The sequence below is a fragment of the Tasmannia lanceolata genome, unplaced genomic scaffold, assembly GCF_043159265.1.
Source record: "Tasmannia lanceolata isolate RefF3 unplaced genomic scaffold, GAP_Taslan_0.1 ptg000015l, whole genome shotgun sequence".
Taxonomy (NCBI): Eukaryota; Viridiplantae; Streptophyta; class Magnoliopsida; order Canellales; family Winteraceae; genus Tasmannia; species Tasmannia lanceolata.
This window is the reverse complement of record NW_027518692.1, coordinates 30992844-31010768: the sequence shown is the minus strand read 5'-3', so window position 1 is coordinate 31010768 and position 17925 is coordinate 30992844. Positions and strand designations below refer to the sequence as shown.

The 17925-nt window shown below is 39.0% G+C and overlaps 1 protein-coding gene and 1 pseudogene across 3 annotated transcripts; both read right to left on the bottom strand.

The window, feature by feature from the left end:
• Positions 1-1369: 1369 nt before the first annotated feature.
• On the bottom strand, positions 1370-1486 carry LOC143847611 (5S ribosomal RNA; annotated as a pseudogene).
• A 268-nt stretch (positions 1487-1754) lies between these two features.
• On the bottom strand, positions 1755-11011 carry LOC143846406 (uncharacterized). 3 transcript variants are annotated; one of them, XM_077354840.1, is made up of 5 exons: positions 10643-11011; positions 10396-10441; positions 8292-10187; positions 7641-7785; positions 1755-2605 (listed from the first exon to the last, which is right to left on the bottom strand). In XM_077354840.1, exons 1-5 carry the CDS (start codon positions 10663-10665, stop codon positions 2007-2009), a joined length of 2709 nt encoding a protein of 902 aa, XP_077210955.1. In that variant the 5' UTR covers positions 10666-11011; the 3' UTR covers positions 1755-2006. The 3 variants fall into 3 exon arrangements, with proteins under 3 accessions (XP_077210955.1, XP_077210954.1, XP_077210956.1); XM_077354839.1 differs by having other exon boundaries at positions 1755-2650; positions 10643-11009; XM_077354841.1 differs by having other exon boundaries at positions 1755-2650; positions 10396-10446; positions 10643-11008.
• Positions 11012-17925: the final 6914 nt, after the last annotated feature.

The window sequence follows — 17925 nt, the reverse complement described above, 5'->3', positions numbered from 1 at the left end:
TTTAAAGCCTCTATGTATTAGAAGGTTAGAATCATAGCTTCAAAACTCCTCACGTCATCTTGGACTCCCCTGAGTTGACCCCATTTACCTTGGTTGCGTTCTTATCCGAGTCGGCATTTTTCCCTGTAAAGTCAATCAAAACTCCTCAAACTCTTCCGAGTTATGAGTACACAGCCGTGCAACCAACAATCCACTGGCAGAGCCATGATTTATGCATAAGGGGGGCAATCTTATATAGGCTTGTATAATAAAGGGGGCAGGCCTTCAAATTTTAAAGGGGGCTGGGCCCAATCGAGTTGGGCCTATTAAGGATTTGGCCCAACTCAACAGGGGCAACTGCCCCCTTATGCTACATGTAGCTCCGCCCCTGCAACTATCCGACCACATCCCGACTGCATCGTGCCGAGTCAACTAGGATTTTCTTTGGCTACGTTTCAATCTGCATCCACATTTTGAAACAAGGGTTAGAATCATCATACGGAATTTTTTTTGGGGCAAGGCCAAATTTAGTCAGGGCACAACAGATGAATGATTTGAATCAGGAAGCGTATATTCCCCACCCTCTCTCTTTCCCGAGCCACATCCCTTAGTGTATTTATGACTACTCTTTTTACACTACAAGGGGGTCATCTGGGGAATGAAAGAGGGCAAATATATAATTTACCTTTGAATCATTTAATAATGTGGGTTCCACTGCATTTTTTTTTGTTGTACTGTGCTTTTCCACAAGATTTAGATTTGGATTTCTCACATTTGCACTTGAGATTTGAAACTGGATCAAATCCTTAGATTTCCAAATCAGCTACAATAGTGAAAAAAAATCCAATTTTCAATTCTGTTCTGCAAGTCATTATTTGGAAATCAATATTTGTGGCAATTACCTTCACCCTCGCTGCTCCTCGACCTTGCTGCTGCTGCAGCCAGACGTCCCCCCCCTCCCTCCTTACAACATGAGCAAGAAGATGATTGATGTATTTTGTATCCAAAACTCGAACTCAAATCCAAATACAAATACATGAGATGTCTAAACGTGGCCTTATAGAAGAATAACTACCCGGAAAGTCACTTTCATGGTAGAGGACAATTTTTAGTCCTACAAAGGGGGCATGCATGTGGTATCAAGACTTGATATTGTAGAACGTAGTTAGGGAACCAACATTGTCTTGGTTCCGTCCCGAACAAACCTCCTATGTGTAAAAGGATTACAAAGACCAATGGTTTAGCTTTTTTTGAAACAACCCTAAAAGACACTTGATCGATCAAGGGCCTGGATCATCTAATTAAGGTGTTCTCAACAGCATTTGGCAGGATCAAACCCCGACCTCGAGGTTAAAGAACAAAGCCTTGACCATGGAGCTAAGTCTCAATCCCAAAACAGTGGGTGACTTCCCAAGAGGTCACCCATCCTAGTACTACCCTTGCCAACCACACTTAACTTCGGAGTTAAGATGGGATCTGGTGCATTTGTGATGGTATGATCATACCCTAAGATCATAATAACCTTATTCAGCCCAAAAAGGATGCATTTGGATCAACTCAGATCATCTGATCAGATCAACGGAGCTGATACCTGCAATGTCTTAACTCGATGACAGTGAGTCATACCTGTTCAATTTATTTGGACAGATATTAGAAATGGTTCTCAAGAGTAAATAAGAAAAGCCAGATGTGTATCAACTTCATAGGAACTTGTTGGGGAAAAAATGCCCTTGCCAAATAACATGTATTCAGAAAGCCAAAACACTCATTCAACAAAGCAAGAAGAAAAAAGCTTTTATCCCTACAAGTGTATAATACATAGTTTTGGATCACCTTTTTTCGGTTGCACAAAAGACACCTTTTTTACAACATCTCTATGGAGCAAAGTAGCAAACCTTTCATCAACCATTAACATCGTAGCCATGACATGTATGACGTATATGAACATAATAAACCCTTTGAGCTAGTATTCCATGGCTAACTAGATTAAGCTATGCCTCCTTAAACAAGTATGAAGTTAGCTAATACTACACTAAATCTGTTACAACCTCTTCAATCAACCAACTCAATAAATGCTTCTCCACTTCACCTGCAATATTGTCAGTTTCTTCTGCAGAAATTCCATTCATCCAACCCAAATCCCACAACCCATTCACCACCATGTTCTTGCATCTAACATCTCTCTCCAACTTTACATAAAGACTGTCTTTAGTAAGAACTTCATCACCATCCTCATTACCATAACATCTCAAATTCTCAATCCCATCAATCAGTTCCTCCACCAACTGATCCAAAGAAATGTTACCTTTCAGACCCACCACATGGGTTTGTAACATTGGATGATTAACGAGCGCTATTTGGTAGCTTTTTCGTTCCATAAGCTCGTTTGCACAGTCCAAGATCAATCTGTCGTTCCTCATTTCATATTCTACAACATTTGTTTGGGAAATCATAGGTTGATTCATGTTAAGATTTAAAAGCTCTTCGGCACAGTTGAGGAATGATGGGCTGCTCATAAGCAAAAGTTTTATACCCTTTCCAGTGGCTTTGCTACTCGTAGTTTTGTTGTCAATGGGCTGGTTAGCTTGCTCTGCAAACACGGAGCATTTTTCATGTGTGTTGGTATCTGTTATAGGTTCACAAAAAGAACTAGGGTCATTTGCACTGCAGTCTGCAATCAAGAAAATAGGATTAGTAATGTCATTTGTTATCGGAATCCAGGTTTATCACTGTCATTAAAGACTTTGCTAATTAAGACTAAAGGGTAAAATCCATACACCAAACATAAGTACGCAAACAAATACATTTACATCCCAATATCTAAATTCAATAATTCATCCATGCACCCATTAACACAACATCCGTATACATACATAGATAAGATATATACATAGTCCAATTTTAATAAATAAAAAAATCATCAGTGTATCCAAAGCCCATACACACACCTATTTGCGCGACATGATTTGTCTACATTCACGTGTGATGATTATAATACACATGCATATACATAATACAGAGAGTCCAGTTCTAATCAACACAAATATATATATGGGAATTGCTAGCGTCCATCGCAAAAGGCTTTTCGCGGCTGATCTGTCGCTCGTCAGACCAGCCACCTTGTGAATGGAGACAAAAGATGGATCCTAGTATATATATAGGTTGTGCCCGTAAAATCATTTCCATAGGCTGATCCTAGCCCTCCAATCTATAGAGGTTTCCATAATTAAAAAAGCATAAAGGAGGGGGGTAGTATTGAAATTATGTGGCTTTAATGGGTGCCTTTGTTAAAAAGCATAAAGGAGGGCGTAGGATTGAAAATATGTGGGTTGAATGGGTGCCTTTGTTAAAAAAAGTCAAAAAAAGTGATGTGTAATTCTCATAGAATTTTGGGAGAAATTCAAATAATTCTCTCCTTTTCTCTTCTGCTATATATATATATGAAGGGCGCCCTTGTAAAAATCAACTTCAAGGCGCCCCTATTAGTTGGTTTCTGCAAAGTCAACACGGTTTCCACTTTTTTAGGTGCCATCCACCTTTTTCGGCGCCACCATAAATGCACTTTGCAGAAATCAACCAATATGGGCGCCCTTGAAGCTGATTTTTGCAGATGGAACCAAATCACCTGTCTCTGGGGTTGGTATGGTGCCCATCTCTAATGGCATTCATTTATCTTCGGTTATGTATGTTCTTTCATTTCCTATAAATTTGTTATCTGTGAGTCAATTAACCGAATCTCTAAATTGTTCCGTTTCTTTCTTTCCATCTTATTGTATTTTTCAGGATCTGAAGACTGGGACGAGGATTGGTTGGGGCCGTGAGGTTGGTGGCTTGTACTACCTTGATTCGACACCTGTTGGTGTTGCTCGTTGAACATTTGTTGATGCATATCAGTGGCATTGTCGCTTGGGTCATTGTCCTGCCGAAAAGCTTCGCAAATTACCTTTTTTGACTAGTTCTGTTGAGTCGTTGTCTTGTGAGTTGGGAAAACACCATCGCGTGTCCTTCCCTTCGCGTGGTAGTCGTAGGTCGTCCCATCCATTTGAACTTGTTCATTTAGATATTTGGGGTCCCTGTCGCACTATTTCATTATATGGTTTTCATTATTTTGTTGTCTTTGTTGATGATTATTCTCGTGCTACATGGTTGTTCATGTTAAAAGATAGATCTGAAGTATTTAATGCATTTAAAACCTTTTACTTTGAAATTAGTGAATCAATTTAAATGCTCCATTTCTTACTTGCGTACTGATAGTGCGAATTTTTTTTTTTTCTGATTGTCAAGGCTTTAATCATTTTCTTGATTCACGGGGTATCATACATCAATCTTCATGTGCATACACTTTACAACAGAATGGTGTCGCTGAGAGGAAGATAAGGTACTTATTAGATATGACTTGTGCTATCATGTTCCAGATGCGTGTCCCCAAGCTTTATTGGGGAGATGCTGCTCTCACGGCTTGTTTTTTAGCGAATCAACTTCCTTCTTTTGTCTAGTCGAATCAGACACCATTTTCTGTGTTATATCCATTAGGTGATCATTTTCCCTTGATCCCTCGTGTATTTGGGTATACATGTTTTGTTCATAACTTAGCTCCTGGTTGTGACAAATTGGGTCCAAGAGCAGAAAAATATATCTTTTTGAGTTACTCTCGTACTAAAAAAGGGTACAAGTGTTACAGTCGTCGGCTGCGGAAACCTTTGTTTTTGCAGATGTCACCTTCTTTGAGGATACCTCTTATTTTTCTGATCTGTCCCCGTCTACGGTTGAGGTGCCCAGCCTGTTATTTCCAGTGCAGTCACCGCCATTAGTGACCTCTCCAGTGACGACTGATACAGAGACTACTACTACGAAGCTATATCTATCTGTGCCTAAGTTATACACTCGAGGACCACACCATGTTGTTCTTCCTACTGCCAAGCCACCATCTCAGACCGTTGATCCTCGTCCTCAATCGGATCAATCTCAATCAGGTACTCCTTCTCTTGTCTCTGATTCGTATATTCCTTCTCGCACTACTGCCCATCCTATTTCACAATTTGTTTCTTATGAGCATCTCTCACCTTCATTTCATTCATTTGTCTCTATTGTTTCTTTGCCTAAAATAGTTTCAGATGCTCTAGCTCATTCTGGCTGCTGGGCTGCAATGGATGCCGAGATGGCAGCACTCTATTCAAACAAAACATGGCAGCTGGTTTTTCTTTCCTCTGAGACACAGCCTGTTGGGTGCCAATGGGTCTTTGCCATTAAATACCTCCCTGATGGGACGATTGAGCGTCTCAAGGCGCGTCTTGCGGCCAAAGGATATACTCATACATTTGGAGTCGATTATCAGGAAACATTCTCACATGTGGCTAAGAAACCTTCAGTTCGTGCGCTGATCTCTATTGCTATTAACCGTGGTTGGCCATTATACCAGTTGCATGTTAAGAACGTGTTTCTTCATGGAGATCTCACTGAAGAGGTCTATTTGGAGCAACCCCCTGGGTATGTTGCTCAGGCGGAGATGGGTTCCTCCATTCGTCGCCTTCGAAAAGCGGTTAATGGGCTGAAACAATTCTGAAAGCATGGTTTGGGAGGTTCAGTGACGTTTTGCGATTTGGCATAAAACAGTATGCTGTTGATCTCTCTATTTTCAGTTATCACTCCATTGACGGGTATATCTTCTTGATAGTATACATGGATGATATTGTGATTACGGGAAATGACCAAGTTGGCATTCGAAGATTAAAGATTTTCCTTCAGGGAGAATTTTGCACCAAAGATTTCGGATTTCTCAGATACTTCCTTAGCATTGAGGTTGCACGTTCCCGTTATGGGTTGTCTTTGTCACAAAGAAAGTATAATTTGGACATATTAGATGAGACATGTTCTATGGGGGTAAATCCAGCATCTAAACCTATGGTTCTTAATGTCAAACTCCTTCCAGACCAAAGAGACCTGCTGGATGATCCAGGACGAAACAGAAGGTTAGTTTAGAAGCTGATTTATTTGACAGTTACTCGTCCCGATATCTCATTTGCTATAGGAGTGGTCAGTCAATTTATGAATTCTCCTCGTCCATCTCATTGGGCAGCAATAGTTTAGATCATCAGGTACTTAAAGGGTACCCCAGGAAAAGGATTGTGCTTCAGGAAAAATGGTCACGAAAGAGTAGAGGGACAAAGGCTTAGTTGAGTTGATTTTAGTTGAGTTGAGTTGAGTTGAGTTGAGTTGAGTAGAAAGAGTAGAGCTATACACATATGCAGATTGGGCAGGGTCTCTTGCAGACATGAGATCCACAGCTGGTTACTGTACCTTTGTTGGCGGTAATATGGTATCTTGGAGAAGTAAGAAGCAAGACATTGTGTCCAAATCTAGTGCAGAAGCAGAGTACATGGCTATGTCATATACGAGTGGAGAACTGATTTGGTTACAATCCTTTCTATCCGAGATTGGATTCTCACCTTCAGAGCCAGCACGGTTATATTGTGATAACAAGGCTACGATTCATATTGCCAACAACCCAGTCTTTCGTGAGTGAACCAAACACAATGAGGTAGACTGTCATTTCATTCGCCAGAGAATTCGGAGAGGCGAAATATGCACTATGTTCACTCGATCAGCAGACAAGCTTACAGATTTGTTCACTAAACCATTAGAACCTGCCAGATTAAAGGATGATTGTAGCAAACTAGGAATGTATGATATGTAGTTATGTACATTCCAGCTTGAAGGGGAGTGTTAAATGTACTAATGCCACTTAAAGGGCAGATTGGTCGTTTTGTATAATTTTAATACACATATTGAATTGTGGGAAGGGAGTGCGCAACTTTCTTGTCTCTTTCAAGCCATTCACTATCTCTCTTCTCTCCTTCTCTCCTTCTCTCCTTCTCTCATCTTCATTATTCACTCCACTCCATCATGTAGACATTTAAGAAAGTAGCAGTTTGATATTTCTTGAGAAATGAGAGGAAGTTCTGATTTACAAACAGCCAACATTCCATATTGAAATGTATCTAAAACACAAAAAATATACTAGTATTGAATGATTGGAAACATCAGTTGTTAATTTTCACAGTTTTTCTTAGCAATCACACAAAATGTCATAATCAAACAAATGGATCATCGTTTATTCAAACATCAGTCTTCATATAGTTTAAGGACCTCTTTGGATCCCACCAAACTAGAGTCTTATTTAAAAATAAGGTTACTTTGAGTCAACCTTATTTGCAAATGGAAGATTAGGGCCTCATTGGAAGCCATTGACTATATCAAATAGCAATAAATATAAAGCCATTATAACTATTATTCACATAAGAAATAATCTCATTTGCAAATAATAATTGATCAACATATATGCAAATACTTTTAGACTTTCTTTAGCAAGGAGCTATAAGTTCAGATAATCACAGTCATGTCATATCTATACAATCTACATATGCATGTGCAGATACATGACAGAGAAGAAATAGTCCCATTTGCAAATAATAGTTGATAACCTTATATGCAAATATTCCGAGGGTATTAAAAAGAGGCTCAGTATCTTGAGAAAGGAGCGATAAGTTCAGATAATCACGGGTGGAGACATTTTTACACAATCAACATACACATACATACATGTATAGATACATAAATGACAAGAAATCACAATCCTACCACTCATTACACAAATAGGTTACCTGTTATCTGAATTTCAGAGTCGTCCTGCTTTGTCTCTGTATGGATTTGTTCAGCAGGCAAAGTGCTACTTGTTACAGAAATACAATGCAAATCATGCATCGGATCAGGTTCCTTGCGATCTTCTTTGCTCTGAGTTTTCTCAGCCTGTATGAAAGATAGCACTATTACACATGCAAGCTACCGAACGGATTATTTAATATCTTTCCTTGAAAAATGATATGGAATTTTTACTGGAACTACTACTGCTAAGGTTTGGTAAATTTAGATAATAATTATCATATTATTACTTTATATTCGTGTAACGGGAAGTTCCAAGAGAAAATGTTAGGGGTGTAGTTCTTTTGGTGGAAATACACGCATGGTACCCTGGGAATATTTGAACATGGGTCATTTGCTCTCAACTCAACACCAAATGGTAAAATTATGATACAAAGAAGACAACTGATTTTTCATCAATATATAAAGTGGGTTTATTTTCAAAAACCCATTTTTATGGGGTCACTCAATGTGAAAAGTCTATTTCACGCTCGATGTCTATTTGTTTCTCTTTATGAATTCTAGCACAATAATAACTTCAGAAAGGAAACAATTGCCAAGAAGAAATTAAAGTATATCTATCCTTAAAAAGATTAGTGAAAAGGGAACCTTACAACTGAACTCATTGTTTCGGATTCTCTAACTGGTTTTGCTGTCTTTATCCGGCTTTTCTTTGTCTGTGAAATGGGTTGTGTTGAGCGCGATGAATTATGATTTTGTCGTGTACTTCCTCGACTAATTGCCTGCTGCTTCGCTGGACCCAAACTGTTTTCAGGCTTCCCTGACTTTGTAGGTTTCTTGTTGCTTTGAGATCTTGACGATGTTAAAGATTTCACAGTCTCCTTCACTTCGAATTTTTTTGCAGCTGGTAATGCTTTCGGCATCCTATCGGCTTTGATGGAAATCTTTGTTAACTCCTTTTTCTTCTGTTTCTGATTTAGAGAAACAGAAACTTTGATCTTACCAGACGATTCATTTGTACTTTTTATAATCATAAGTTCCTTTGCTTCTGATTTCATCAGTTTCTTTTTAGGGTCTGCAACTCCCTCATCCTGAATTGGCTTTGCTGTCTGGCGTGGAAAATACAAAGGTTTTTCTTCTGATTTCATAAATATCATTTTCGGCTCTTTAACTTTCTCCTCCTCAAATGGCTTTCTTGTTTGGCATGGAAAATGCATAGGTTTTGCTTCTGATTTCAAAATTTTCATTTTGGGGTCCTCAACTTTCTCCTCCTGAATTGGCTTTGCTGTTTTGCATGAAAAATGCATAGGTTTTGCTTCTGATTTCATAAATTTCATTTTGGGGTCTTCAACTCTCTCTTCCTGAATTGACGTTGCTGTTTGGCATGGAAAATGCAGAGGTTTTATGATCACAATAGGTGGGAGTTCATCATCCAATCCCCGTGCCTCACCGTGGATGTTAGAAAGATACGATTGATGTCTAAAATCATCAGTGTGGTTACTCCTCAAAAGCCCTTTAAGTTGCATAGTTTCGATGATTTCCTTCAGCTTCCTTCCCCCGGGGTCTGCATTGCGATCTACAACTTGTGGTTTCCTCACCTTCGGCATATCAACTTCGAAAACTGGCCGACACTGATTAAAAACCTTCTTATTCTCCTGTTCTTTTTTGGAGATTTCAACTGTTTCTGATGGGAGTTCTTCCAAACCCATAAGCTTGGCAATCAAATTCGCCTTTTTTGCCTTCTTCGGCTGCTCCATTGAAGAAAAAGAACTGTCTGTTCTTGCCTTTTCATCGTAACATAAATTCTTAAACCCACTGTTTGAAGGAACTGTCAATGATCTGCTCAAACTTTCTGAGCAAACACCTGAAAAAGAATCAAATTTTCGTCGGCCCGAAGAAAATGTTTCATCATCAGAATGGTTTGACAACAGATTTTGCCTAGAAAGGCTATCTCTGATCACTTTCTTGAGTTCTTCAACACAATCTCTCGAAGACCCATCAGCGGAAAGTCGTGGGGCTTCCAATTGCTTTTGATACTTATCATTTCGAAATCGGTTCGAACCCATTTCTTCAAAAGAAACACTCTCTTCTTCATTGAACTTTGGTTTTTGTTTTCTCTTCAACTTAGCCATGAACTTAGAAGCTTCTTGCAACTTTTCAAGCATGATTAAGGACTCTTGCAAATCCAAAGCACCTTTCAATAGATCTCTTGCAATATCTCTAGATTGCCCATCAACATTAGGCCCCTTCGACCATAAATCGATCATTTGGTTCAGCTTTTGAGCCTCTTTAGAAACTTGCAACAATTGAAATGAAGGGGGAGTGTCTAATTCATTGATTCCTTTGGAGACAATGGCTTTCGTTTCTTCATTGCGGACGAGATGCTGATTTGGGCCTTTACAATCTATTTGCCTAGAATAGGTTTTGGACTTTCTACTTGTCCAAACTTTATCAGTCTCATCTGAACCTTCATAACCTTCATATGGGACATTGAGACTCTTTTTCAATGATCTGTAAACAACTGATCTTAGGTTGTCCTGAGGCATATTCTATAACAGAAAAAACCCATTGATAAGGTCAGATACTAATGTAATCAAACTCATCAGAAATATAAAATTTTTCAAAACAGTTACACATTTGAAACTGATAGAAAATTCAATGACAGAAAAATCCATTGACAAGGTCAGATGATACTTGAATAATCTAACTATAAACACGCAATAAAATTCTAAGAACAGTACATGATTTGGAACTTACTGAATATTCGACTGTGAAGGCGGCAAGAAAGCATAGAATATATGCACTGTTCTGATCATATAACAACAAATCAAAGGTAAAGGATCAGTTCACTCCCCCCCCTCTCTCTCTCTGATGAAAAATTTCCAAAACTGAATTCATGGGTGTCCAAATTCAGCTATCTTAAGAAAATCCATCATTAAAATTTTGGATTTTCTTAACTTGGCAAAAAACCAAATAAAAAAAAACAAAAAGAGAAGAGACCCACCTGCAGATTTGTAGGATAATCATTTAGGGCATAACGAACCTAATGTAGAAGAGTGAAAACTGAAAAGAACCCATTAAGATTTTGGAGTTTCACCACCTCAAATAGTGCTAGGATGTGCAGATCTGTGGGAAAAAACTCCTACATTACATTGATTTTGTACTAATTTCAATATTTCAAACATGAAAAAGAGAAAAAGAAATGAAGGAAAGTTGAATACGCTCATTTGCTTGTTAGATACTGATAGCTATGAACAGTAGGTTTGATTGATTTGCGGGCATTTTGTTATTATAGTAAGATAAGAATCTATCTACTCAAACGCGGCAAGGAAAAGAAGACAGAAAATTTCGAAGGAGAAAAATTAAAAAAAGGGACAACTAACCCACCGACCCTTTTGCAACAGCTCCTCTTGAATTTGACCAAAGAGCCCATGATTAGAATCGAATTATTTCTCTCTTTTTTTGGGTTTTGTAAAAGGGATTTGCTAGGGTCCATTGCAAAAGGCATTTCGCGACTAGCCTCAACATGCCTTGTGCGATGGACGCTAGCAATTCCCTTTGTAAAATAAAGGGAATTGCTTTAATTTAATAAAACTTCTCCTTGTTTTTCTAGTGGAGAAATGATAATGTTTTAGGACAGTAGCAAAAACCATTCATTAGGAAGTTCCTTTCCCTTTTCTTCCATGGGCTAGCCTCCTCTAATGCATTTATGAGCTATGACTGCACTTTAACACTACAAAGGGGTGTCCCAAGGAAGAAAAAAGGGCAAATACATCATTTCCCATAATGTTAATGAGTTGTTAGTAGGGGTGGTTATTCGGTTATAACCGAACCGAAATAACCGAAATTTGATAACCGAAATTATTTCGGTTATCAAATTTCGGTAACCGAAACCGAACCGAAAAATTTCAAAACCGAACCGAAACCGAACCGATTAAAAATTCGGTTATTCGGGTATAACCGAATAAACCGAATAACCCGAATAGTGGAAAAAAAGAGGGAAAATGCAAAATCTTGGTTTCAATGGGAGGGCTAGGATCATCCAATCGAAGTGATCTTTGGAGCACAACCTAATTAAGTTGTGATCAATCAAATGGACGGTTTTGATCATCCTTTGGAGTGCCCGTATCACACTTTTTTTTGAAAAAATAATGATTTTTATCATTATTTCGGTTATTTCGGTTAACCGAATTGTTTCCACTCAAAACCGAAACCGAAACCGAAAACCGAAATTTGGCATCCATGAAAACCGAAACCGAACCGATTGATATTCCAACCGAACCGAAATAACCGAACGAATTCGGTTCGGTCGGTTATTTCGGTTGTAACCGAATAATGCACAGCCCTGGTTGTTAGAGGCAGCAAAATAGAAAACAAAGGTAAGAAAATTGGGTGAACGAGCGAGTCTTACTAGCATCTCTCTAGCAGGAGGAAAAAAGGAGAGAGAGTTTGGGTAGAGATGTAGGGCTGCACATGGTTCGGTTCGGTTCGGTTTTGGGGGATTTCTTGAACCGAACTGATGCCATCGGTTTGGAAAATTTCCAAACCGTAACCGAACCGTTTGGGGGTCAAACCGAACCGAACCAAACCGATCTTGACGGGATCGGTTCGGTTCGGTTTACGGTTTATCCGATTTCTTTGAGTTGGATTGCTGCCTAAGTTATTCTTTTGGTCTTTGGTGTTATATTTCCGCCCATTTATTTACTTGGAACCACCCATTTTGGTTGGTCTCTTCTCTTTCTAGTTAAATACATTAGATTTGGGTGTGCCAAGTAAAGAAAATTGATATATATATGATTTATAACAAAAAATAAAAAAATGGCAAAAATACCATCGGTCCATCGGTTCGGTTCGGTTTTTCCGGTTGAAATTTCTCCTAGACCGTGACCGAACCGATCCAAACGGTTTATGGAAAACCGAAACCGTGACCGAACCAATGCCACAAAAAACCGAACCGAACCAAACCGAAAGGCCCGGTTCGGTTCGGTTTATCGGTTTAGGCGGTTAAATGTGCAGCCCTATAGAGATGCCCCTAGTATGAGTTACTTTTCGTGGGTCCATTGATGGCACCAACAATGTCAGTATATGAAAGAGCATTTTAATTTTGAAACTTCACTCTGTGCATCTGACCAAGGACTTTTGAGGACAATTTGACCGGTTCTGAAGTAAAAACAAATAGATGATCCACAGAGGTCCATCTATATGTATAAAAGTAGAAGGAAACCAGATTTTCTTTTCTTTAGCAACTGATACGGGGCACTCCCATGTTTTGATAATGGGCCAAAATCATCTCCTCTCCAATTTATTTTTAATTGGCTGCTCACAGCTTTTGGGGAATTTTAATAGCTTTTGACAGTTGGTTTAATAATAAAGAACTTCTTACTACTTAAATTACAAAAGTTAGTGAAATAACAGCTCAGGTCGGTCTTTTTCAATTATCGACGATAGAATAGCGTACTTGTTTCTCTCTCTCTCGTTTTCTTCTTCTTCCTCCTATTCTTTCTCAGTGTAAATATTATCCGGGTCCTCTCATATCCACTCCGTAGAGCCCGGCCCTTAGAGATGCTGAAAACGCACCTACATAGAGAGAGGAGAAATTCACATAGATAGCCTAGCAACTTTTCCTCACTTTCAAGTGGTATCTCACATCAATGCTCCTCTTTTAACAAGGGGTTTTCATCTTAATGCTAGTAAGGGATTTGCTAGTGTCAATCGCAGATGGGCTGCTGCATGTGAGAGCATCCACACATGCTCACATTCCAACCGATTTTGTCTTCATTCACGAGGTGGCTGCTCTCACATGCAACAGCCCATCCGCCGAATGGAAGCTATCAAATCCCTGCTAATGATCTCCATCTACATTATTTTTTGTACTTTTCATAGTGTTTTTCCTCTTTCAACTTTTCTAATAGGAGGGGTATTCTAGTGATCAAATAATAAAAGCCTGCAAGTCTACCTGTATCATATATGCCTTAATGTATTCACACGCCTCTTGTGCAAAAGCTTAACAGTTGTTTTTTTTTTTTTTTAAACTTTCTTTTTCTTCTTTTTCCATACTAGAACTAATATTTTGGATAATTGCTAGTTGTAAATGCAAGGTCGGCAAAAGCACCCTAAACACGTGGGCAACTCTTTTATATGTGAATACTATTCAACTTATTTTTCCTTGACACGTTGTATCATTCCTCTCCTTTTATTAGTTAGTTTACTCGAGCATGGTCCGTGCCATGCGGCTGAGCCCAACATGCAACCAAGCACAATTTGTGTTACATATCTGGTAGGGTGGTCTCTACAACTAAGGTCATGTTCAGCGACCATGAAAAAATTTTCCATGGAATATTGGTTTATCAAGTGGCGTGGGGGAGAGAGGCAAGGAGTGTGGAAGAGGAAGAAAATTGGGGTGCCTTCTTTAACATTCTTTTATAGTGATTTCTGCTTTTTAGCCTCAAAAAATGAGAATGTGTTCTTTAGCGATTTCAACAACTCGCCTAAGAATTCATCCTAATTTTTAGGCATTTTTTTTTGGATTGAAAGTTCTTGCTTTAGAGAATTGGGCGCTATCTCACGATCTTCCCCTCTCTCCGCTCTCAACTTTTTATCGTGAAACTGTCGATTCTCCAACTTTTTAGCATGAAACCACGTTCTCCACATCACCTGCCGCACAAAATCGAGAATTTTAAGAGATAAGTTAAAAAAAACACAATTATGTTTCCAAAGAACTCTAAAGGATAACGATTAATTCTAATTTTTAGACGGAAAATCTCCATAATGGTTGAAGAACGCACCCTCGGTAACCAACATTCTATGGAAACACTTTCATGGCTGCCAAGCATGGCAAGATCAAACCCTGTTTCGCACCACTGCATTACTCGTTAAAATGCCCATTAATTGTGAATAAAGTGGATGTGGGAGATCGAGTTCGTCATATGTCCTCATAAGTCATAAGGTACTCTCATGGTTTTAATTATTTTGATATATCTGTTGAAAGTTTCCATGTTTTAAACTTTCTAAAGTTGATTGTGACCTTACATTAAGCAGCCCTTTGCTTAATTAACTAATCTAATGTATTTCGAAAGTTCTTGGATGGCAAGTGAGCTTAAAAACACTCACTAATCTTGTACCAAGAGAGCCAAACGAATTTTGCTTTATTTTGAAGCTTTATGGGAGCTTCATTGCCTCTCCCTCTTCCTCTCACCACAAGTTCCAACTCCTTTTTAAGAGTGCCCACCTTCAAAGGAATGGTTTCCAATAAGCCTAGTGATGAAGAGAAGGAAGAGAAGAACAAGGAGCGTTTCTGAGTCATCACTATGCTCGGGAAAGAATGATGACTTCGGCTGATTGCAAAGCTTGGAGGTTCGGCCATGGTTAAAGGTATTTCTAACCCATCTCGTTGGAACTTGAATATTTTTTTGTTTTGAATGCCCAAGATCCATAGGGATCATTTTGGTTAGTGTTTAAACAACATTTCGTATAAGAGCAAAGGTTTTAGGCATTCGAATTATAAGAGGATTTGAGTTTTGAAGGAAATATACCAAAATAAGAAGTCATCGGAAAAGTTCATTGCCCTCGACAACTAGACAACGTTTTTGGCGATCGGCGAGGACCGATGTGTTCCTCTCCGACCGATGATCTTTCCCCTACCACGATCCGACGATTAGAGAGGGAGAATGGGGCTTCCAAACTCAATGGCAGTTTCTATAATTTCCATGAGGGCAGGGGCGATGGCACATGAAAGGGAAGGGGGACAATTGCCCCCCTTAATTTTTGGAAAAAAAAAATAGCTTTATTTTTTAGAGGAATGCTAGCATCAAGAGGCTAATTAGCCGCTTGAATGTACTTTGGATCTGATTGGTTACAAATTCGCCAAGCTAGCATTTTTCTTGCAATAAAATCCGTCTCTTTAACTAGAGTTAAAGAAAAATCCCTAATTTGTCGCTTTCCCTCTTTTATCAGTTATCTATATGCTATTTTTTCGTTCCAATAAAGAATCCCTAATTAGACGGTTTTCCTCTTTAATAAGTTAGCTTTAACGTCGTTAACGCAATTTTTTAGTTGCAATGCAGTGAGAGAATGATTGGGATAAGCTTTAACTACATCTTCGCCTGAGAGAGAAGATTGGGTTTATGTTTACGGGACCCACCAACATCCAAACTAACAAATAGCTTCTGGCCCCTCACCATGTGTAGTATGGGGTTGGATCCATTGATTTGATCAGCTCACGAGTATGGCCCATTCTCGTTGCACCCACATTGATTGGATGATCCTGGCCCCTAGATCCATTAATCGTCAATTATCTTTAATCCAAGAAAAGTTAAACCACTGAATTTTTGTAAGCCAGGTCTTACGGTTGAGATATCCTTTTCACATAGGACGAAGACACCTAAGAAAGTTCAAGGGAACGACACCATGGAAATAATTGAAATGAAAGGGAGTCGGTCTTTATTGTAAATGATTGCAGAGGCTTAATTTTGTGTGTGGTCCCATGGATTCCCTTCCGGTACCCTCGACCAAAAAAGTTACTATAATTTTTGCCCCCCTTGTGCAAATTTTCTGGCTTCGCCCCTGCATGAGGGTTCTGGTTTTGGAAACCGTCTAGTGAAGAAGTCGACCCTCATGTTGGATGGATCCGGGCCTGGCCCAATACCAATTAGAAGAACCACTGACAGAAGAAAAAATATTACCGAGTGACGCGGTGTCACTGTGACACCGCGCATGTCATGATGGGGTCGAAAGGAAAAAAAGAGTTTTTTTAAAAGATGGTTAGCGGCGTCACCGTGACAGTGCCGCGCGTCACCATCTTGGATCGAACCAATCCGAATAATTCAGGGGCCGATTCGGCCTTCTCTGGTTGGTTCATGTCCTATTCGAACCGATTCCGGGACCCTCGTGACCTTCCTATCTTCTGTGAAACCTTGGAGGTCACACTTTCTAGTTTCTATGAGACCTGAACGTTAAGGCATATGTGGGACCCTTTCTTTAAGCTTTTTCAGGCCCATTGGCGGAAATATTTGGAAAATAGGATTAGTTCCAAGGGTTTCCTGGCGTTCTGGATCCATTAGTGGAGGTTTCAAAGCCATCCGAGGCTCGGATCTTACTATTCAAGTGAAAAAATGCATGTGTCCCCCCCCCCCCCCCCTTTTGAATGGTTTTTGGACACTTTTGAGTTATGGTTCTTGGTTTCTTATGGTGGATTTGTGATTGGCCATTTCTAGACTTTACTTTGAGCATAAATCTGACATAGTAATGTGCCTTTTAAGCTCTTTTAAATATCCAAATATGTTTTAAGGGTACTTTTGTGTTTGATTTTGTTGGATTAATTAGGAAATATTTGTGGATGCTTTGCAATGTATCTTTGGATTCATGTAACAAAGTTTTGAAAGGGTTCTTATTAATTTTGAGGCACAAATTAAGAGTCTAGTATATGTGACTATAAACTAAGAGGTTGTAATCTTGTGAGTTGCATTATTAGTTGGTCATGTATGAATGTTGTTTTTGCACTTGTCTATATTTTTTGGGGTACGTATTTAGTTTATTTTTTGCACCCAACTACGGTTTGTGCATGCTCTGTTGAGAGTTTTAGGGATTCTCTTGAGAAGTGTTTGTGTCTATGAGTAAAGGATTTTTGGATTCATGCAACAAAGTTTCCAAATAATCTCTATTGATCGTGAGGCACAAATTGAGAGGCTTACATATGTATGTACACACACTGAGAGTTTGCAATCTTGAAATTGTATAAGGACTTTGATCGACCAAACGGAAGGTCATTGCTCCAATGTAATTTTGTGTATGCGATTGCAAAATTTCATATTTGTAGCCTCTATACATGTGATTGAGATGTGTTTTTTAAACCAAATGCTTTGTTGAACCTTCTCTTGTATAGCAAATTTTTAACGATGTGATATCTTTTATGTTGTATTGATTGTTTTAAAGTAATATGGGTGTATGTTATAATCCGTTGTGCGAGATCATATTCAACTGGTAGGCACTCAAGCATGAAAATGATTAGCCCAATGGAGAATCATTGTCCGGCTTGTTTGGCTGGTGTGAGGAAGTTTGAAATGGATGGCCACGTTGAAATTCTCTTCTGTCCAATGGTGATGGAATTCCTACTACTATATTGTTCAATTTTGACTTGTCTCATGGTGAAATCCCTCTGTGCATCGTGTGTCAGCCCAACATAAGGGCCACAATAACACGCCGGGTGTCTCGGCAAGGTCACATGAGGTTATTTTGCGTGGTCTTGTAAAATCTAACAAATTGATGAATGTTATATAATTGACGTGATGA

Excerpts from the sequence above, each read along its gene's own strand:
- LOC143846406 (XM_077354839.1), bottom strand. The coding sequence starts at position 10,665 with ATGATTATCCTACAAATCTGCAG. Across the intron at positions 7,786-8,291 it reads CCGAAACAATGAGTTCAGTT|GCTGAGAAAACTCAGAGCAA; the intron begins GTAAGGTTCCCT and ends TCTTTCATACAG. Across the intron at positions 2,651-7,640 it reads CTCTGAAATTCAGATAACAG|ACTGCAGTGCAAATGACCCT; the intron begins GTAACCTATTTG and ends TCTTGATTGCAG.